The following is a 16,998-nucleotide window of genomic DNA, read 5'->3' on the forward strand; positions in this document are numbered from 1 at the left end:
CCCAGAGAAGGAGGCAGCTGAGCTGAGACTTGATGGATGAGCGAGGGTGTGCTTGGTACAACAGAGGGACCTGCACGTGCAAAGGCCAAGAAGTAGAAAGGGTGGTAGCAGTTCAGGAAGCCACAGGGAGACTGAGTGTGGGGGATGGGAAGAGGAGAGGGAGGGAGGGGCGGGGCCTGTGGGCAAAGGGAACTTTACCTCATGTTCAGTCCCACCCAGGCCATGGCTGGGAGACCAGAGCAAGCAAGCTTCAGACCAGTCTCAGAATGGCCTGTCCTTCTCACATAAATAATCCCTGCAAATGTGGGCTCTTTGGACGCCTGTAATGTCCCCAAATAACTTGGGAGGACAGGGGCCCCCCAAGAGAGGGGCAGCTGCCCTTCAGGGTGACCAAGCCCTAGGCTGGTGAGGCCTCCCCACCCGACCCCCCCGGGCTGGCACATGCAGCCCAGTGGCGGGTCTGTTCCCCCAGCCTTGAATCTGGGTGGGGCTCTGACAACTCCCAGCAGCTCGCTGTGGAAGCATGAAGCGTGTGCGCCCAGGAGTAGGTCCGACTTTCCCCGACAGCCATGTTGGGAGGAAGCCCGAGCAACCCTGGGCTCTGGACACTCACCAGGGAGTCAGAAGGGTACCCTGTTTCATCAGTTTTAAGAGTCACATTGTGTTCACTTTTTAATGTCTCTGAAAATAGGCTGGATCTTACATTACAATTGTACAGTCAGCTGCAACACTGTGTGTGAAAACTTCTACTTTGCTTCCTTGAAAGTTCCAGAAAGTGCCAACATCAATACATCTTTGATTTCAGGAAACACAGAAATAGTAACTGCAATATTAATAGAAGCAAACATCAAAGCAGATTTGTAACCAACGTTCCAGGAGGAGACAACATGTTCATTAGGATTATCCTGGACAAAAATAAGGACATTAATAAAATAATAATAGCAGCGCCTGTTCTGGAGGGGCCTACCTTGATTCCCCCAGAGAGGGCTCAGAGACGGGCAGTGCCTTCCCCCAGGACACACAGCCTGCGCAGCCCTGGCTCGCCGCTGCCTGGCTTTGGGGTCTTGGAGGGGGCCTGGTGGGCAGCCAGTCGGTGCCGCTCGGCTTGGGGGGCGGCGGGATCTGACGGTCCAGACCCGCGGGGTCGACAGGGGCGCCGTTGGGGAGCGCAGGGGCAGACGCTGCGGAAGGCCTGCCGGAAATGGGAGCCCAAGAACGCGTAGAGCAAAGGGTTCAGCGCCGAATTGCTGTAGGACATGCAGTGCGCCCAGATCTTGAGCGCGTAAGCCGCGTAGCTGCGCGGATGCCAGGCGCCCGCTGGGCCCAGCGCCTGTAGCACCAGGAACAGCTGAATGGGGCCCCAGCAGGCCGCGAAGAGCAGGACCACGGCTGCCACCAGCCGCGAGACCTTGGCCCGCACAGCGCCCGCTCGCTCAGCCAGCAGCTGCCCCTGGGGATGGGGAGAATTGGTACCCGGGAGGGCGGAGAGTTGGCTGGGGCAACACGCTTGCGCTCCTCTTCTTGACCCTCTCCAGTTCCCGCCCTGAACAACGCCCTTCGGATGCGCCTCACTCTCCGGCACCGTGCCTACCCCCACCTCCAGCCCCGCTGTGCCCCGCACCCGCCCAGGCCCGCACCTGCAGGGCGCTGTCGGCGGCCGCGGGTCTCACGGCCGCCCGGCCCAAGTGGCGCAGCATGGCCCCGTAGCAGGCACAGGTGGCGGCCAGCGGCAGTAGGTAGAGCGCCAGCAGGTTGTAGAGCGCGAAGGCGCGCTCGAGGGCGCGGCTGGGAAAGGCTTCGCTGCAGTAGGTGCGTGGCCCGGGCGAGAGGCGGTGCAGGGCGAGCACCGGCGCGGACACTGCCGCCGAGCCTGCACCACAGGCCCGGCTGAAGACCTTGCCCTTGGGGTCTAGGGGCGCGAGCGGGCCGGGACCCAGGCCTCTCCCGTGCCTCCCTGGGCAGCGTGCATTGAGTGGCCCTCGCCGGGAGCGCTATTGCCCCAGTTTCCCAGGAGCACGACCCAGGCTCGGAGAGAGGCATGGAATGGGGGTGGGGCAGTGAACGCAGGGCAAAGACTTGTCCCTCCCACCCCGCGCGGCCCCCGCACAGCACTCACCCACCCAGATGCCGAGGCTGACGGCCAGCGCTAAGCGGGGCGTGCGGCGGTGCAGGGCACGCAGCGGGAACACCGTCACATACCAGCGGTCCACGCTCATGGCGGTCAGGGTGGCGCACGTGGCCTGCACCGAGACCTGGGGGGGCCAGGGACCCGGCGGGTGGCCCCCTGCCCGCGCCCACCCTGCGGCACCCCACTATCTAGCCACTGGATGGGCACAGGCAGGACGTGTCCTGGGAGGGTCTCCGGGGCCCACTAGTTAAAAGGGCAGGGGAGGGGGGATACCAGAGAGGAGCGAGGGGGCCACTGGGGGTCAGCTGAGACTCCAAGACTGAGACAAGGAGAGGCAGAGCAATCCTAGGACCCCGGGATAGGCGGGCAAGAAGCCTCAGGACCCCAGTGCTCGCCACCCCACCCCCAAATGTATCCCCCCCCCCATTGCCCTAGTCCTCCCTCCCACCCTGTCCGGACACCACTAGTCCCAGCTCCAGCCGGAGCCCACCTCCACGCCAGGCCCACAGCTCTGCGCTGCCCGCAGGAGGTCCAGCCCCGCCTGCACCCAGACTCCGTCCCTGGCTCCAGAATCCCTCCCCCAGCCCGCGCACCTGCTGGATGTAGTTGAGGAACTTGCACATGAAGTCGCCCAGCACCCAGGCAGGCAGTGGGTAGAGCAGAGCCGTGAAGGGCACGCAGCACAGTAGGAACGTCAAGTCCGTAGCCGCCAGGTTGGCTGCAGGTAGGGGGACGGGGGGACGCGCCGGGTGCTTGATGTGGGGTGATGGGCCTCAGATACCCAGTGCCCCTGCCCAGCCACCTGGGCCTCACCTTCGTCCAAGCGACCAGCAGGACGGCTCAGGAGGCCCCCAGGGAGGCCCCGACATCCTTGGGCAGAGAAGTTGGGGCACCCTCCAGTCTCGCCCTTTTATATTTCAAACACCCCCAGTACGGGCTTCATAGCCATTCCATCAGCAACAGCCCTGCTCACCCCTGTCCGGGCTGGGAGAACCTGAGTGGGCCCTTGCCCCTCTGAGCCTCAGTATTCTTATCTGCATATTGGGTAGAATGGTGTTGCCCAACAGCCAACACAGAATGGAGAACACTGAGCACTCAGCCTGCTGGGGCGCCGCCATCGCCCAGACGTGCAAGCTGAACCTCTGCGGCAGAAGCCGAGGGCCAAGCTGTCTTTCTCTCACTCCTTTTATTCATCGGACACCATGTTATAAGAATCACATCTCAATCGGACATCTTCCTTTTGTGGCGGGGGCGAGCTCTCCACGCCCCACACTCTTCAATCTTCCTTTTAGCTATTCCGGCCCGCAGGGAACCCTCCAGCGCCAGGGTTTCCGACCTCTAGCCTAAGGGACGGGGACAACGGGGAAAGGACGAGGAACCCTGCCGGGGAGAGACCCCTGGCTGGGAGGCCCCGACGCACCGCTAGGGGGCGCTCCCGGCCACTCCGCCCTCGCGGCGACCCCCGGACTGGCCAGCAGGCACCGAGCAGCGCCCAGGCTCTCACCGATGTAGAAGTTGGTCACCGTCCGCATCTGCTTGTGGCGGCAGATGACGAAGATGACAAGCGAGTTCCCTACAAGGCCCAGCAGCAGCAACGCGCCGAAGAACAGCGGCACGAGCCAGGCGTCCACTGGCCACGCCGCAGGGGCCGGGCTGTCCGAGGCGTTGGCGCCACAGCCCGGGCAGCCGGATGCATTGGCCAGCGCCCACCAGGACGCGTTGGGCTCAGGTGTGACTCCGGCGCGCATTGCTTCCTCCCGGCCGCCCGCCAGGATTGCACCCGGGTCTGGAGCGTACCTCCTCTGGATTTGGTGGCTCCAACGCTGGCGCTGCAGCGGCCGCGCATTTATACCCTCATCCCACCTTGTCCCCGCCTTCCCGGTTCTCCAGCAGCCGCTGGCCACTCCCTCCACTGCGTGAGCGCCCTCCATTCACCCGCGCAGCACCCTTCTCCCCCATTCCCTCCTCCTCCCGCGCCGTCAGGGTGAGAGCACGGAGGAGACGGGGCGGCTGGAGTGAGGGGCAGACGAAGAGGGGGGGGGTAGGCTTCATAGAGGCCGCTGTGGACCCGAGAAGGACAGATCTTAAGCTGGGGGAGCGCGGGGCGGGGGAAGCGGGCGTGGGAGGGGGCGTGGAGACTCACTCGCAAGAAAAGCAGGGGGACAAAGCTACAGGACAAGGGAATGAGGCTTGTTAAGGTCATGACTTTGACCTTCACGGGGCTGGGGCTCCAGGTGGGTGGGCCCAGGCCAGTGGTGAGGCCTGCCCTCAGAGACCCTGAATATGTTGCCCGAGTTTGTTCCAGGACACTGGGGAGCCAGGAAGGTTCAGGGCAAGGGAGGGATGCCCGGAATCTGGTGGTTGGAAGATGGCTGTTCTTTAAATAACTCAACCTCCCCGGGACTTTGCTGTAAATCAGACCCCTAGGGAGTGTCCACCTCCCACCTCACAGCATGGCAGCGATACCTACAATGGGGACATGGTCACTTGTGCTACTGGTGGCAGGAACCAGGTGGAGGGCAGTTTATAAAGGACAGTTTCCTTTAATTTTTTAAAAATTGAAGGATAGTTGATTTACAATGTTGTGTTAGTTTCAGGTGTACAGCAAAGTGATTCAGTTATACATACATATATTCTTTTCTATTATAGGTTATTAAAGGACACTGAATGTAGGGGGGGAGGGTATAGCTCAAGTGGTAGAGCACATGCATGCGTGAGATCCTGGGTTCAATCCCCGGTACCTCCACTGAAAAACCAAATAAATAACTAAACCTAATGACCCCCCTGCAAAAAAAGGTACTGAACATAGTCCCCTGTGAGGCACAGGAGGTCCTTGTTGTTTATCTACTTCATAAAAAAGTAGCGTGTACCTGTTCATCTCAAACTCCTAATTTATCCCTCCCCTCAAGAAAGGACAATGCTGATCCCCTAAACCCACACCCAGAAATGTGCCCCAGACACTGTCCCGTGAGGCGTGCAGCAGGCCATGTGAGCTGCTGGGCAGCAGAAGAAAAGACTCTGTGTCTGGGTAAAAAGGACTAGAGAGGGAAAGACATGAAAAATACTCATGGACATCAAAGTGCAGCAAATACGTCAAGAAGGAAGAACAAAGGACCTGCAGGGGGAGACAGTTCCCTGTCCACCCTTTTCATGCCTTCACCAGTATTCTTGACAACTGCCTAAAAACTCGGAAAAGAAAGGGAAAATCCTTTTGGGGTGGTAATGATGGCCAGGTGAGGCTGAGGGGACCCAAGTTTACTTGGTGGGGAGAGAGGAACTGTTTGGGGAGGCTGCCAAGTTGAATGGGCCTGGAAGAGCGCTCAGTCCGGCAGGTGGCTGGACCTTGGAGGTGGGGGCTCTGGGGAGCAGCAACACTCAGGGACGGACAGAGGGTCCTGGAGGGTGTTAAGAAGGTGAGGACAGGTTCCCTGGAAGTTCCCAAGAACAGGGGCACAGCCCAGGCTGCGCCCTGGAGAGTCAGCACTCCTACTGAATGGCTGGCCATTGTGGGCCAGGACCCTGAGACCGGGCATCCCGGGTCCCAGGAGCCTCACCCAAGCACTCTCCCCAGAGGTACCATCTCTCCTCAGTGGTATGGCCGTTGATTTCTCTTGCCTCTTTCACGTTTGTCGGCATGAAGTCACACGGTGTGTGCCCTCTTGAATTTTGTCGTAGTTCCTCCTCCTTCCCCTCTCCTTTTTCCCCCTTGCTCTTTATTTGTTAAAGTAGCTGAGTCGTCTGTCCTGTACAATTTCCACCAGGCTGCATCTGGGCTGCATCCCTGTGGGGTCTCTTAACGTGATCCAGGTTCCCTACTTTTCTTGCAAAATGAAGGGTGGATTCTAGATTCTAGAGCAGGTTTAATTCTCTATTCTGAACCCTCCCCTGGCTTCCCATTGCTCTTGGGTCAAAAACCAAGCCTGGCAACCTGTCACCAAAGGGCCGTCAGTCTCATGGGCCTGTCCTCTCCCCCCCCCCCCCCCGCCACGCTCTCCCGTCACCCTGCTCCGACCACTCTGGATGCCCCGGGGCTTTTGCACTCATTGTTCCTTCTGCCCGGCACACCCTTCCCACTTTTGCAGCCTGACAGTCCCTTTTCCAGAGGTCTCCTCTTCCTGCCCCCTGGGGGGAAGGTCTATTTAGTCACTGCTGGGTCTGGAGAACACAGCCCCGGCCCCGAGTACAGAGGGCATTTGTGAAATGAATGAACTCTAAAAGGCTAAGGGGGTTTGGGGCTGACTTTGTCCGGTTTTGAGAGATGAGTAAATTGAGGCGTCCAGCGGGGCTCCAGGGTTGGCACTTTTACCGAGGACCGGGTCGGGGCTGGTGGAAGGAAAGCCCTGTTAGTGCTCAGTGGGGACAGCGTGGGTCCTTTCGTCCGTCCATGCCTTTGAAAAAGGACGTGCCCCTCCTTTCTCCCTCCCCAGGCCTCAGTTTCCCCATCTGTCCCGCCAGGGCTGGGTGCCCAGCCCACAGCCCCGCCTGGGCGCAGAGACACTCGCGACCTTCGGTCTCCGTTTCCCCGGGGCTACAGTCCGGGTTCAGGCGAGGATAGGGTAGTGGTCCCCTTCCCCCGCCTCAGTGTCCCCAGTCCATGCCCCGGGGCCGGGTGTCTCCCGCCCGCCGCCCGGGGTCTGGCCGGGACTTGGCCGCGGCCCCCGCCCCGCCCCGCCCCGCCCCGCCCGTTCAGCCTCCAGGCCCCGCCCCGGCCCGCCCCCGGGCGCCCGTCACTTCCTGCCCGGCCCCGAGAAGGCCCCGCCGGGCGGCCTGGACAGCGGCGGGAGCGGCGGGGGCGGCGGCGGCGTCCGAGCTATGGTCGCGCTGGAGAACCCGGAGGGCGGCCCGGAGGCGGCGGCGGCGGCGGCAGGGGTCTCCCCGGGCGGGCGGCGGACGCTGTGAGCGCGGCGGGAGGGCGGAGGGGCGCGCTCCCCGGATCCGGGCCCCCCTCCCCGGCACCCTCTCCTCGGCGGCGGCCCCCGGCCCGCCCCGCCCCTTTTCCTCGGGGACACCCCACCCGGGGGTGGGGGCGGTGGCGGGGGGCTTCATCGTTAGTGGGTGTTTCCCGACGAAGCCCCATGCCCGTCACGCCCGGGCTTTCGGGGAGGCACACCGGTCCCTGTGTTTCCAGACCCCCGGCGCCGCAGTCCCGGTGCCTCGGGGGTCCCGTGCGGCGCGTCATCGGCTGGGGTGGGGTGGTGCGCGCTGTGGACCCGGAACGCGAGCTGGTGGTGTTCTGGGTATTTACCCATATCGGGCTCTTCCTGTCCCCAAGCCGGGAATTCACCCCGCAGCCAGTCCTGTGTCCCCAGGGTTGTCAGGCCCCCACCGCCCGGTGGACGGGCTCTTTGTTTTTCTCTCGGGGAAGACCCACATTAAAGGGAGGCTCAAAAACCCGGGCCAGCGCGAGCCTGGCCGTCCTGAGAGGCCGACTGAGAGCAGCTGGGGCGGGCCCATATGGGGAAGTCCCCGTGGGTCACAGATTTCTTTCTAACCTGGGTGTTTATGCAGAAGCCCGCGTGGCCCACCCTGTGGTGCAGGAGGCAGGCGGCTGCTTGGATTCCACTCCTGCCTCTTTCGTGCTCTGGTGGGGGTGAGGTTATTACCCCCTTCCATGCCTCACTTTCCCCATCTGTAAAATGAAGTAACAGTGGCCCCTTCTCAGAGTGGCTAGGGTCAGTGAGCCGGCAGCCCCAGGTGCCCAGCAGCGGGGAGCATCCATTCTTCAATAATTATCTCATATATCTTATTGTCTAAGATGTTATGTCACTATTTTAAAATAAGTGTATCTCTTTGTTATTTTATGATTGCTTTATTATTTTTATATTTATTGTTACTTTGTTGTTACTGTCTCCACCTGGGTATTTATCTAGAAGTCACTTAGGTCTCTACAGATGTGGGTATTTACCCCCCCTTTTAAGGGGCCTTAACCACCCGAAGTGGGTATTTACCTTCCAGGTGGGTCCCTTTGCCCCGCCCCCCTGCCCCCCTCCCCTCTGAGTCTGGGGGGAGGGTGGCTTGGCCGCCCCTCTGCAGGTCGGCCCCACCCCAGCCTGAGTCACCTCCGCTCTGAGCCCTCCTTGATTTCCTGCTCCAGGAAGTAGGTTCCTCTCTGGCCTGCGCCTGGGGGAGGGGCTGGTGTCAGAGAAGGTGTATTTTTGCCAGGGGGAGTGGGTGTCAAAGGACCCGTTTAAAAACCTGCAGGGAGCAGACTTGGGGGAGCCAAGGAGCCTGTTCTCCCCAAACCCACCCTCACTTAAGGGCTTCAGTTCCCCAGAGACCGTAAAGTGCTCTCTATGGGTGGCAGGGGAACAGAGGTACCGGGCCTTGGGTGAGCGTGTAAGCAGAAGTTCGAGTATTCACTCAACAAACAGCTGCTGGGTGCCGCTGTGGTCCAGGCTGGAGAGACATAGAAGGGGCCAGGAGGACCCTGTCCTTATCAGACTAGTGAGGGAGGTGTGAGCATCAGGAGCAAACAAGTACAAAGACCAGCTGATCTCTGCTGCCAGCGGGTAACCCCGGAAACAGGGCTGATTGGGGTAGTTGAGGGGCAGGGCGGTTTCTCCTGGGCAGTGAGTTTTGAGGGAGAATGAGCCGGTGAAAAGGTGCTTCAGGCAGGAGGCTGAGCGTGTACAAAGGCCCTGAGGCCGGCTGTTCCTGACCAGTTTGAGTTGCAGGGAAAAGGCCCTGTGGGGGGAGCAGAGAGCGTGAGGGGGAGGGGTCAGGCACTGATACCCGATGTGGGTGTGTTTTATAGAAAGTTTATGCTCGTGTCCGCCCTTTCTCCCCAGCATGCGGGACAGATCTGACTGGCTGGGTTCCTGTTCTCCCCCACCCGGCCCCCTCTGCCCTGCCCTTTGTTTTTTGAATGGAGGCTCCAGGCCCGGCAGTTGGCCCCAAGGCTCCTGCTGGAATCTGGTTGAGGTCTGTCAGCTTGAGCTGGTGGTAGGACTCACTTTCCATTGCTCCGCTCAGCACCGGGGACTCACGAGAGGGCGTCGAGGCCCCCGGAGGCCTGTGGGACCAGGCACAGACCCAGGTGGTCCTAGTATGCGGCCTCCGTCAGATGCCAGCCCAAGGAGGGGCTGGGCCTTGCAGGGAGGGCGCTGTGGTGCCACGGGTGGTGGTAGAGCAGGGCAGGGACCAGCTGGTTCCTCGCCTGTGAGCTGGGGTCTGAGGGGCCCACCACAGACCTGAGTTTCAGGCCCTCAGACCACTGTGGCCCCAGGAGGGAGGCAGGAGACTGAGCAGTTCCTGTTCAGACCAGGTTCAAGTCCAGGTTCTGCCCGATGCCAAGGTGACGGGAGTCTGGTGCCCTGAGGGTCTGAGCTTCCTCTTGGAGTCCCAGCCTGCCCCAGGGCCCTCTGATGGCTCCCCCCGGATGTGGTTGTGTTATCAGCCCTGCCAGGCCACTGTTCTGGACTCTGGCCAGCTGCCGGGGTGGAGACACGGGCGCTGGTGCCCCAAGGAGGCCGCGGCTGGATCTGGGGTTTGGGATGGGGATGCCCAGGCCTCAGGAGAGTCACATTCAGCCTCAGAGTCATTGGCTCTGCGCTGACCTGATTGGCCCCGCCCTGCTCCAGCTGCCCTCTTTGCAGTGGTGGGGTCTTGTTCGGATGACTTTGCTCCTCAGTTTGCAAACGTGTATAATGGGTGTCAGGACTGTAGTACCTGCCTCCTGGGGGGGGTGTTGAAGGTGATCACTGAACCCAGGGACATTGCTGTGATCAGTGGTGTGCCTCAGGGGTTGATCTCCCCATCACAGGAGGAAACCAAGGAGGTGGCAGCTTGGGGAAAGATGTGTGTCCCGGTTCCTTTTGGCTTTGAGTGTCCCCACCCAGCCTCATGGGACCTGGCAGTGGGCCTTTCTTTTCCTCAAGTTGCAGAAAACCACGCGAGGCCCAGGTCACCCAGGGAAGCGTCGTAGCTGGGATTCAGACTCTGGGCTGAGTCCAGGCCCGACCTGCGCCCCTGCCCGCCTGTCTTTTACCGATGGGTACCTGTGCTTGAACAAGTTTGTCCATCAGATCATTTTCCATAGGTTTTGCCTGCAGCGCCATCCAAGGAGCCCTCAGGCAGGTCTGGGTCTCATCTGCCTGTCTGCTTTTTGATCAAGACATCACAGCCTTTCTGTAAGGGGCAAAAACTTGAGGCTGGGGACTCTTCCCATATGTGTAGACCTTGAGGAGGCTTCACTCCTGACCTCCGAGGCGTCTTGTCCCCTAGACCTAGGGTGTCGTGGCGTTTTCTGGAGCCTGTTTGTGGGGGAGGGGTCACACTTCTGTTGTGAATTTGTGCCTTGGGAACTTTGAACACTGGGAAGGTCTGGGTGGAATTTTGGACTCTGGGTTCTACTCATTCTTGGAATTGTGGGATTTTGTTGGAGAACTGAGGTGGCAGTTATCTTTTTGAGCACCTGCTGTGTACCGGCCATGGCTGCGTGTGCGGTGGGGGGACAGTGAGGCACACCGGGCGGTCAGGAGGACAACGCAGCCAGGGCTCGGGTCTCACTGGGAAGTGTGAGCAGAAGCCAAAGCAGGGTGAGCGTGAGCCCTTGGGAGCCCAGGGGCGCGGGCTCCAGCCAGGGTGTGCGGCGGTACAAAGGCCTGGGGGCAGGGGCCCCGTCGCCGAAGGGGCAGGCTGGAGCAGAGTGGCAGAGGGCGAGGGAGTCAGGACCTGAGGGGGGGACCCTGGCATCTCAGACCCTCCTGGGCGCAGAGCCTGCCGTCCGCCTCTCAGCGTGAGGGTGGCTGAGCCTGTGGGACCATCCTCTCGGCCAGTGGTCCGTCGGCAGCCCCGGGCGGGCCAGGAGGGCTGCACAGCTTCCCCGTGTCAGGATGTGCCCAGTCAGTATCCCCCCTCCCTCGAGCCTCCTGGCCCTGGGGTCCCCAGCGGGAGGACTGCTAATCCGTTTAGGGATTAGTGCCCTGTGCTCAGAGGGGGCCGCTCCAGCCGTCTCCCCCACCCAGATCCCTGAGCATATAGCAGGGAGGCCCTGGGGGCCCTGGGGGCCCGGGCGTTGCCTTAGTTTGCTGGTTTATCTGCTGCCAGGGGTGGGAGATGCTTTGTCAAGTCAAGCTTTTTGAGAAATCTCCAGAGGAGGGAGGCTGTGGACCTCACCGGCTCACAGCTAAAACCTGGAAGCCTGGGGGGCAGCTCTCCTGAGCCCCCATCCTCCATGGGACTGCCCTTCTCCGAGCCTCGGTTTACAAGTCTGTCCTCAACTCTACCTGCCTCCCGAGTGACGTCACAATGAGACAAAATGAGATTTTAAGGACCCAGGGCTCCATACGTGATGAGGGTGAGGTCCCATTGCTGAGGGAAACCAGGCAGGTGATGGCTGTGAGAGAGGGGCTATGGCAGGGTTCTGCCTGGGGGTCCTGGCCTGTCTCGGCCCTGAGGACTGCCCCCCACCCCACCCCGGCCCACAGGCCCCTTCCGGGCTGCCTGCCCGCTCTAGCCAGCTCCCACGTGAAGAGGCTCTCGGCCTCCAAGCGGAAGCAGCACTTCATCAACCAGGCTGTGCGGAACTCAGACCTCGTGCCCAAGGCCAAGGGGCGGAAGAGCCTCCAGCGCCTGGAGAACAGTGAGCAAGGGTCCAGGGGCACCTCCCGGGGGCTCCTAGGCCTCGGACAAGAATGGTGTGCATGTTGGCTTTATCGGCCACCCTTAACTGTGAACCTGGCCCTGACCTGGACGATGAGAGGGCGTTGGAGCTGGGGCTGTAAAGGCTGCGTAGGAGCTCAACAAGCCAGGGCAAGATAGGAGGAGTTCTGGAGGCTGGATGGCTTCTCTGCCTTCTGGGAAAGACAGCTGGAGCATGGAGGAGGGGAGGCTCGTGTGAGCCAGAAAGTAAAGGCCCTAAATATGGAGGAGGGGGAAGAAATATGGTCCTCTGCCTAGGGAGCCCCGAATGCCAACTCCCAGCCCAGAGACCATCTGTTTCCCTCTAGCCCAGTACCTCCTGACCCTGCTGGAGGCAGACGGAGGCACACCTGGCCCGGACGATGGGGACCTGGCACCCCCCGCAGCACCTGGCATCTTCGCGGAGGCTTGCAGCAATGAGACCTATGTCGAGGTGGGGCCACATGTCCTCACCTGGGCTCCTGCTCCCACCACCAGGCGCTGCCTACACTGGACACCCCTGGGTCTCCCTCCAGAGGCCAGAACCGCCCCCCAGCCCAGAACCTTCTCACACCTGTAGCTCAGGTGTGGTGGGTGTGTATTGGGTCCATATTGATCCCCAACCCCACACAGAGGAGCCGCAGGGGCTCCAGGAACTCTTGGCCAGCCCAGTGGCCAAACGTATCCACAAGGAGTACTCCCATGCAGTCTGTGCCCCCCACCAACATGTGCTGCCCGGATGGGGAGACTGAGGCTCAGGGGCACGCCTGCCTCTCTTCCAGGTCTGGAACGACTTCATGAACCGCTCTGGGGAGGAGCAGGAGAGGGTTCTCCGCTACCTGGAGGATGAGGGCAAGACCAAGGCACGCAGGAGAGGGCCTGGCCGCGGCGAGGACCGGCGGAGAGGTGCGTGCCTGGGTGCAGGCGGGGGGACCAGAGGCGTGACGGGGGCCTGGCCTGGTGTGTGTGCCTGGGGTGGTGGTCAGGGCCAGGTGGGGGAGGAGCCCGGCGTGGGCAGGGCCTTTGGCTGGCTCCAGCATCTGCCCCACGCCAGGGACTCTTGCAGAGGACCCGGCCTACACACCCCGCGAGTGCTTCCAGCGCATCAGCAGGCGTCTGCGAGCTGTCCTCAAGCGGAGCCGCATCCCCATGGTGAGTACCAGGCTGAACCTCATCTCTTTCCACTTGCCTGGTCTTTTTTGAGGGCCTTTTTAATCAGCTCTCAATTAGGGGCGGGGTGAGGGGAGACCAGTTACCCAGCAAACATGGTGTGGTGGAGACAGGGCGCGATACAGGCCAGTGTAATCAGAGTGCAGGACCTGAGGCTGGGCAAGGGCTTGCCTTGAGGGTGCAAGAGGCGGGGGCAATAAAGGTAGGTACTAGGGGATGTGTAGGAGTTCACCAGGCAGAAGGCTGAGATACTCAAAGGTGTGAACGTGTCGAAGTGCCTGGTATCCTTGGATACAGGTAAGCAGCCTCAGGTAGCAAGTTAGAGGCCACATTTGAACCCAGGGCTCTGGGCTCCAGAGGCTACCCCGTGTGTGGGGCCTGGACAGCTTGGCTGGTGTCCCACAATCATCCTGACCCTTGGGCCCGTCTCTCCTGCAGGAAACGCTGGAGACCTGGGAGGAGCGGCTGCTGAGGTTCTTCTCTGTGTCCCCCCAGGCCGTGTACACGGCCATGCTGGACAACAGGTGACTGGGTAGGGGTGGGTGCAGCACACTCCCGCGCTGCCGGGCTCTGGCCGCTCACCACCCGTTCCTCTGCAGCTTTGAGAGGCTCCTGCTTCACGCTGTCTGCCAGTACATGGACCTCATCTCAGCCAGTAAGTGCCTGGGGGCCCAGGGGACCCCAGTTGGCAGGTTGAGCCTGGGGAAGGCAAGACTGGGCTTACCCGGGGTCTGCTTTGCCAGTGCGAGCTTCTGGGAGAGGAGGGAGGGGCAGCAGGTGCACAGAGGCCGCGTGGGACACCGCGTTAACCTGTCAGAAGCGCCCGTGCCTCTGGCCCAGGCCGGGCGACGCTGTGGACACAGATGCCCCTCATTCTGCATCTTTAGGGCTGAGGGAGGGGGTGGCCTGTGTGTGGCCGAGGAGACTGGGCCTCCGGGGGCCCTTGAGATGAGGTGAGGGGACCCTAGTGTCAGCAGAGTTCTCATCTAGCCATAGCCCTTCCACTGGGCCACACATGGGACTTCCGGTAAGTCCCCCCACCCAGGGCCTGTTTTACAACAGGGTGGTCTCAGACACAGACCCCCTAGGGAGGGTCCTCACAGGTCCTGGCTGGCCCTCGGCGTCCCGTCGGGTCCTCACTCCTCGTGCCTGTCTCTCTGCCTCCTGCCTGGAGTCGCTGAGGAGACAGTTTCCATGGCAACCCCAGGATAGTTGCTCTCACTTTCCCTCAGAGGAAGATGCAGCCTCCACGTTTGCTTTTGTTCCCACGGACTCAGGGTGGAGGGGCAGGGCTAGGGGTGCTCCTCTTCGGGAGTGAGCCATGGCCTGAACACAGAGCAGGGGGTGGGGCCCTAGGAAGATGGGGAGCAGGGGCGGGAGACAGCCCAGGGAAGAGGCCTGGAGGTGGGACCAGCGGGGCTAGGCATGGCTGCAGGGTTCGGGTTTTGGAGTGACAGGAGGTTGGGGGGAAGGGAGGTTGCCGGGGGGGGGGGGGGCAGGCCACCTGGGGCCTTGGTGCTTCAGAATCCCCTCTGAGGGTGGGGTTGGGGGTGGAGACGAAGCTGGAGGCAGGACCTTCGTTCAGTCCCCTTGGCCTCAGGCCTGCGCATCTCAGCTGTGTGTCTAGTGTGCCCGTGGGACATGGGATAAATCCCGGGAAAGGACGGACCAGCTTGCAGAGGGAAGGCATTCAGGCAGCATGAGCTGTTCTGGGCGCCAGGCCCTGGATCGCGGGGGTCAGGGTGGCCAGCTTGCGGGGACCTCCGGTGGGGCAGGCTGGGGGCCCAGCTCTTCTGTGCCACGACCCTAGTGATCCCGGCATCCGGACCCCTCCCACAGGTGCTGACCTGGAGGGCAGGCGGCAGATGAAGGTCAGCAACCGGCACCTGGACTTCCTCCCACCGGGGCTGCTGCTGTCTGCTTACCTGGAGCAGCGCAGCTGATGGCGGCCCCGCGGTGCCCGCCCGCCGCCCCCCTCACCACGCCCTCTGCTGCCCTCCCCTGACGCAGCTTGATCGTTTTAGACTCCTCCCTTGGAAACATGCTCTTCCCCTTGGGGCGGCCCCTCCCTGCCCAGACAAAGGCTGGCGGTGGGGGCTGCTTCGTGCCCTCTGGCCAGACTGCCCACTCTGGGACGCTGTCTGGGGCAGGGACCCCTGGCCTGGTCGCTCCCGTGTCCCTTCCTCGGTCAGTGTCAGATGCTGAGGGGAGGAGGCAAAGGCTGGGTTTTTATCATTTTTAATGAATTTGATGTGATTTGTTGTAGATTTTTAAATTTCCCTTTTCAGAAGAAAAGCCAAAAACTTGCCCCAAGTGATAAATTGGGGGGCTTCATTCCAGTCCCTGCGTGGGGGTCTCTGGGGCCCTGACCCTCACCCCAGGAACATTACGTTTTGCGCGTGTGTGCGTGTGCATGTGTGTGCCCTGCAACCCAGGACAGAGGCTGTGTCTTGAAGGCTGGTTTTACCCTCTTTGTGGACTGTGTGTTGTCCGCCCCTGGTGCCCTTTGGTGGCTCTTGGGGCCCCATCTGCTCTACACACCCCCTCCTTCCTACTAGGGGTTTGGGACTTCCAGCCAGAAGCCTCCACCCTCAGACTGTCCTGTTCCCCTCTCTGTGTCCCCTGCTCCCCAGCCTGGCTCTGGGGTGTCCCTGTGCTGGTCACCCTGGCGTGGCACATGAGAGTGGGGCTGGGAGACTGTCCCCCTGACCCACCCTGCCCCCGCGTGTGTGGCTTGTTGTGCTTTGGGAAAGTGGAGAGTTCAATAAACTTCTGGTGCTCTAATCCCCAGCTCTGGAGTTTTCCTTTGGGGCAGGGCTGGAGGCGTGAGGGGCATTCACGATGCCCTTGGGTCCTGGTCGTTGAGGGATGACACCCCACATGGAGGCAGGTGTGTGGGGACTCTGCTGGGAGCATCCCGGCCCTTGGCTCCGCCGCCTGGCTTGTCCCCTCCGGAGTGCAGAGGCTCAAACCCCAACTCCACCACTTCTCAGCTGTGTGACCTCCAGCAAGTTCATTCGTGTGAGCTTTCTGGGTCGCTGGAACAAAGTGCACCACACTGCGGCTTAAAACCACAGGAATTTATTGTCGCGCAGTTCTGGAGGCCAGAGGTCTGAGGTCAAGGTATCAAGGGAGGGTCCCTCCTGCCTCTTCCAGCTCCTGGAGGCTCCGGCCTTGTTGGCTTGTGGCCGCCTCCCTCCAGCCAACATCTTCATGTGGCCTCTTCCCTGTGCGTCTGGGCCTGGCTGTGTGTCCTGCAGGACTCCGCAGCCTGGGTCATCTGCTGTTTCTCTCGTGATGGCACCGAGGGAACTGCCCTCCCCCGGCCACAGCAGGGGTCTCTGCTGTCCACAGGGCTCTTCACAAGGCTGACCTTGTCCCTGAAGGTTGAAAATTCTGCAGGAGAGATTTACCTCTATACCTGCTCCGAGTGACCGAGAACCAGCCAAGGAGCCTGCTTCCTTTCACCCGGGCACCGTTTAGAAACCAAGATCTATCTGGGTGCTGTTCCATTTTAACAGACATTGTGTTATTTTTGGCGGGGGGCGGGGTAGTGGAATTTAGATTTATCCATCTTTAGTTTAACGGAGGAGCTGGGGATTGAACCCCGGACCTAACATGAGAAGCCGCGCTCCCCCGCTGTGCTGCATCCTCCCCTCCTTAACAGACATTGTAGTTTTCAACACAGATGCCGAATGAGGGAAATCCAAATGCCCCAGCTTGGAGGCTCCCACGGGTAACGAGGACCCAACTTCTGGTGCCCGGAGCGCCCACAGGCTGCCTGTGCTCCCCTACGCGGACCCGCAGCCGGGCTCCCAGGCCATCGGGGTTTGCAGACGGGACGGGGTGGCATCCACACGGGCCCTGGATTGGTTCTCGCTTACCAAGCCCAGTTTCTCCATCCACGGATGTGAGGGGGAAAAGCAAAATATGGAACGCTTCACGAATTTGCGTGTCATCCTTGCGCAGGGGCCATGCTAATCTTCTCTGTATCGTTCCAATTTTAGTATATGTGCTGCCGAAGCGAGCACGGACTCTGACGTGTGGTCCGAGGGCTATTTAGAGCGCACAAAATGGAC

The 16,998-nt window shown here is 61.3% G+C and overlaps 2 protein-coding genes and 1 non-coding gene across 4 annotated transcripts; 1 reads left to right on the top strand and 2 right to left on the bottom strand.

Moving 5' to 3' along the window:
• Positions 1 to 871: 871 nt before the first annotated feature.
• On the bottom strand, positions 872 to 3,906 carry KISS1R (KISS1 receptor). The gene is made up of 5 exons (XM_032466336.1): positions 3,633 to 3,906; positions 2,722 to 2,846; positions 2,117 to 2,252; positions 1,638 to 1,870; positions 872 to 1,450 (listed from the first exon to the last, which is right to left on the bottom strand). Exons 1-5 carry the CDS (start codon positions 3,874 to 3,876, stop codon positions 989 to 991), a joined length of 1,200 nt encoding a protein of 399 aa, XP_032322227.1. The 5' UTR covers positions 3,877 to 3,906; the 3' UTR covers positions 872 to 988.
• Positions 3,907 to 6,864: 2,958 nt separating this feature from the next.
• On the top strand, positions 6,865 to 15,709 carry R3HDM4 (R3H domain containing 4). Of its 2 annotated transcripts, none has more exons than XM_032466165.1 (8): positions 6,865 to 7,023; positions 11,557 to 11,711; positions 12,079 to 12,203; positions 12,532 to 12,655; positions 12,804 to 12,901; positions 13,358 to 13,443; positions 13,519 to 13,574; positions 14,759 to 15,709. In XM_032466165.1, exons 1-8 carry the CDS (start codon positions 6,941 to 6,943, stop codon positions 14,860 to 14,862), a joined length of 831 nt encoding a protein of 276 aa, XP_032322056.1. In that variant the 5' UTR covers positions 6,865 to 6,940; the 3' UTR covers positions 14,863 to 15,709. The 2 variants fall into 2 exon arrangements, with proteins under 2 accessions (XP_032322056.1, XP_032322057.1); XM_032466166.1 differs by having other exon boundaries at positions 6,866 to 7,023; positions 12,816 to 12,901.
• A 1,134-nt stretch (positions 15,710 to 16,843) lies between these two features.
• On the bottom strand, positions 16,844 to 16,950 carry LOC116659147. Its single transcript, XR_004314432.1, has one exon. It is a non-coding gene; the product is annotated as a U6 spliceosomal RNA (small nuclear RNA).
• Between the last annotated feature and the right edge of the window lie 48 nt (positions 16,951 to 16,998).

Source organism: Camelus ferus, chromosome 22 (assembly GCF_009834535.1).
Source record: "Camelus ferus isolate YT-003-E chromosome 22, BCGSAC_Cfer_1.0, whole genome shotgun sequence".
Classification (NCBI taxonomy): domain Eukaryota; kingdom Metazoa; phylum Chordata; class Mammalia; order Artiodactyla; family Camelidae; genus Camelus; species Camelus ferus.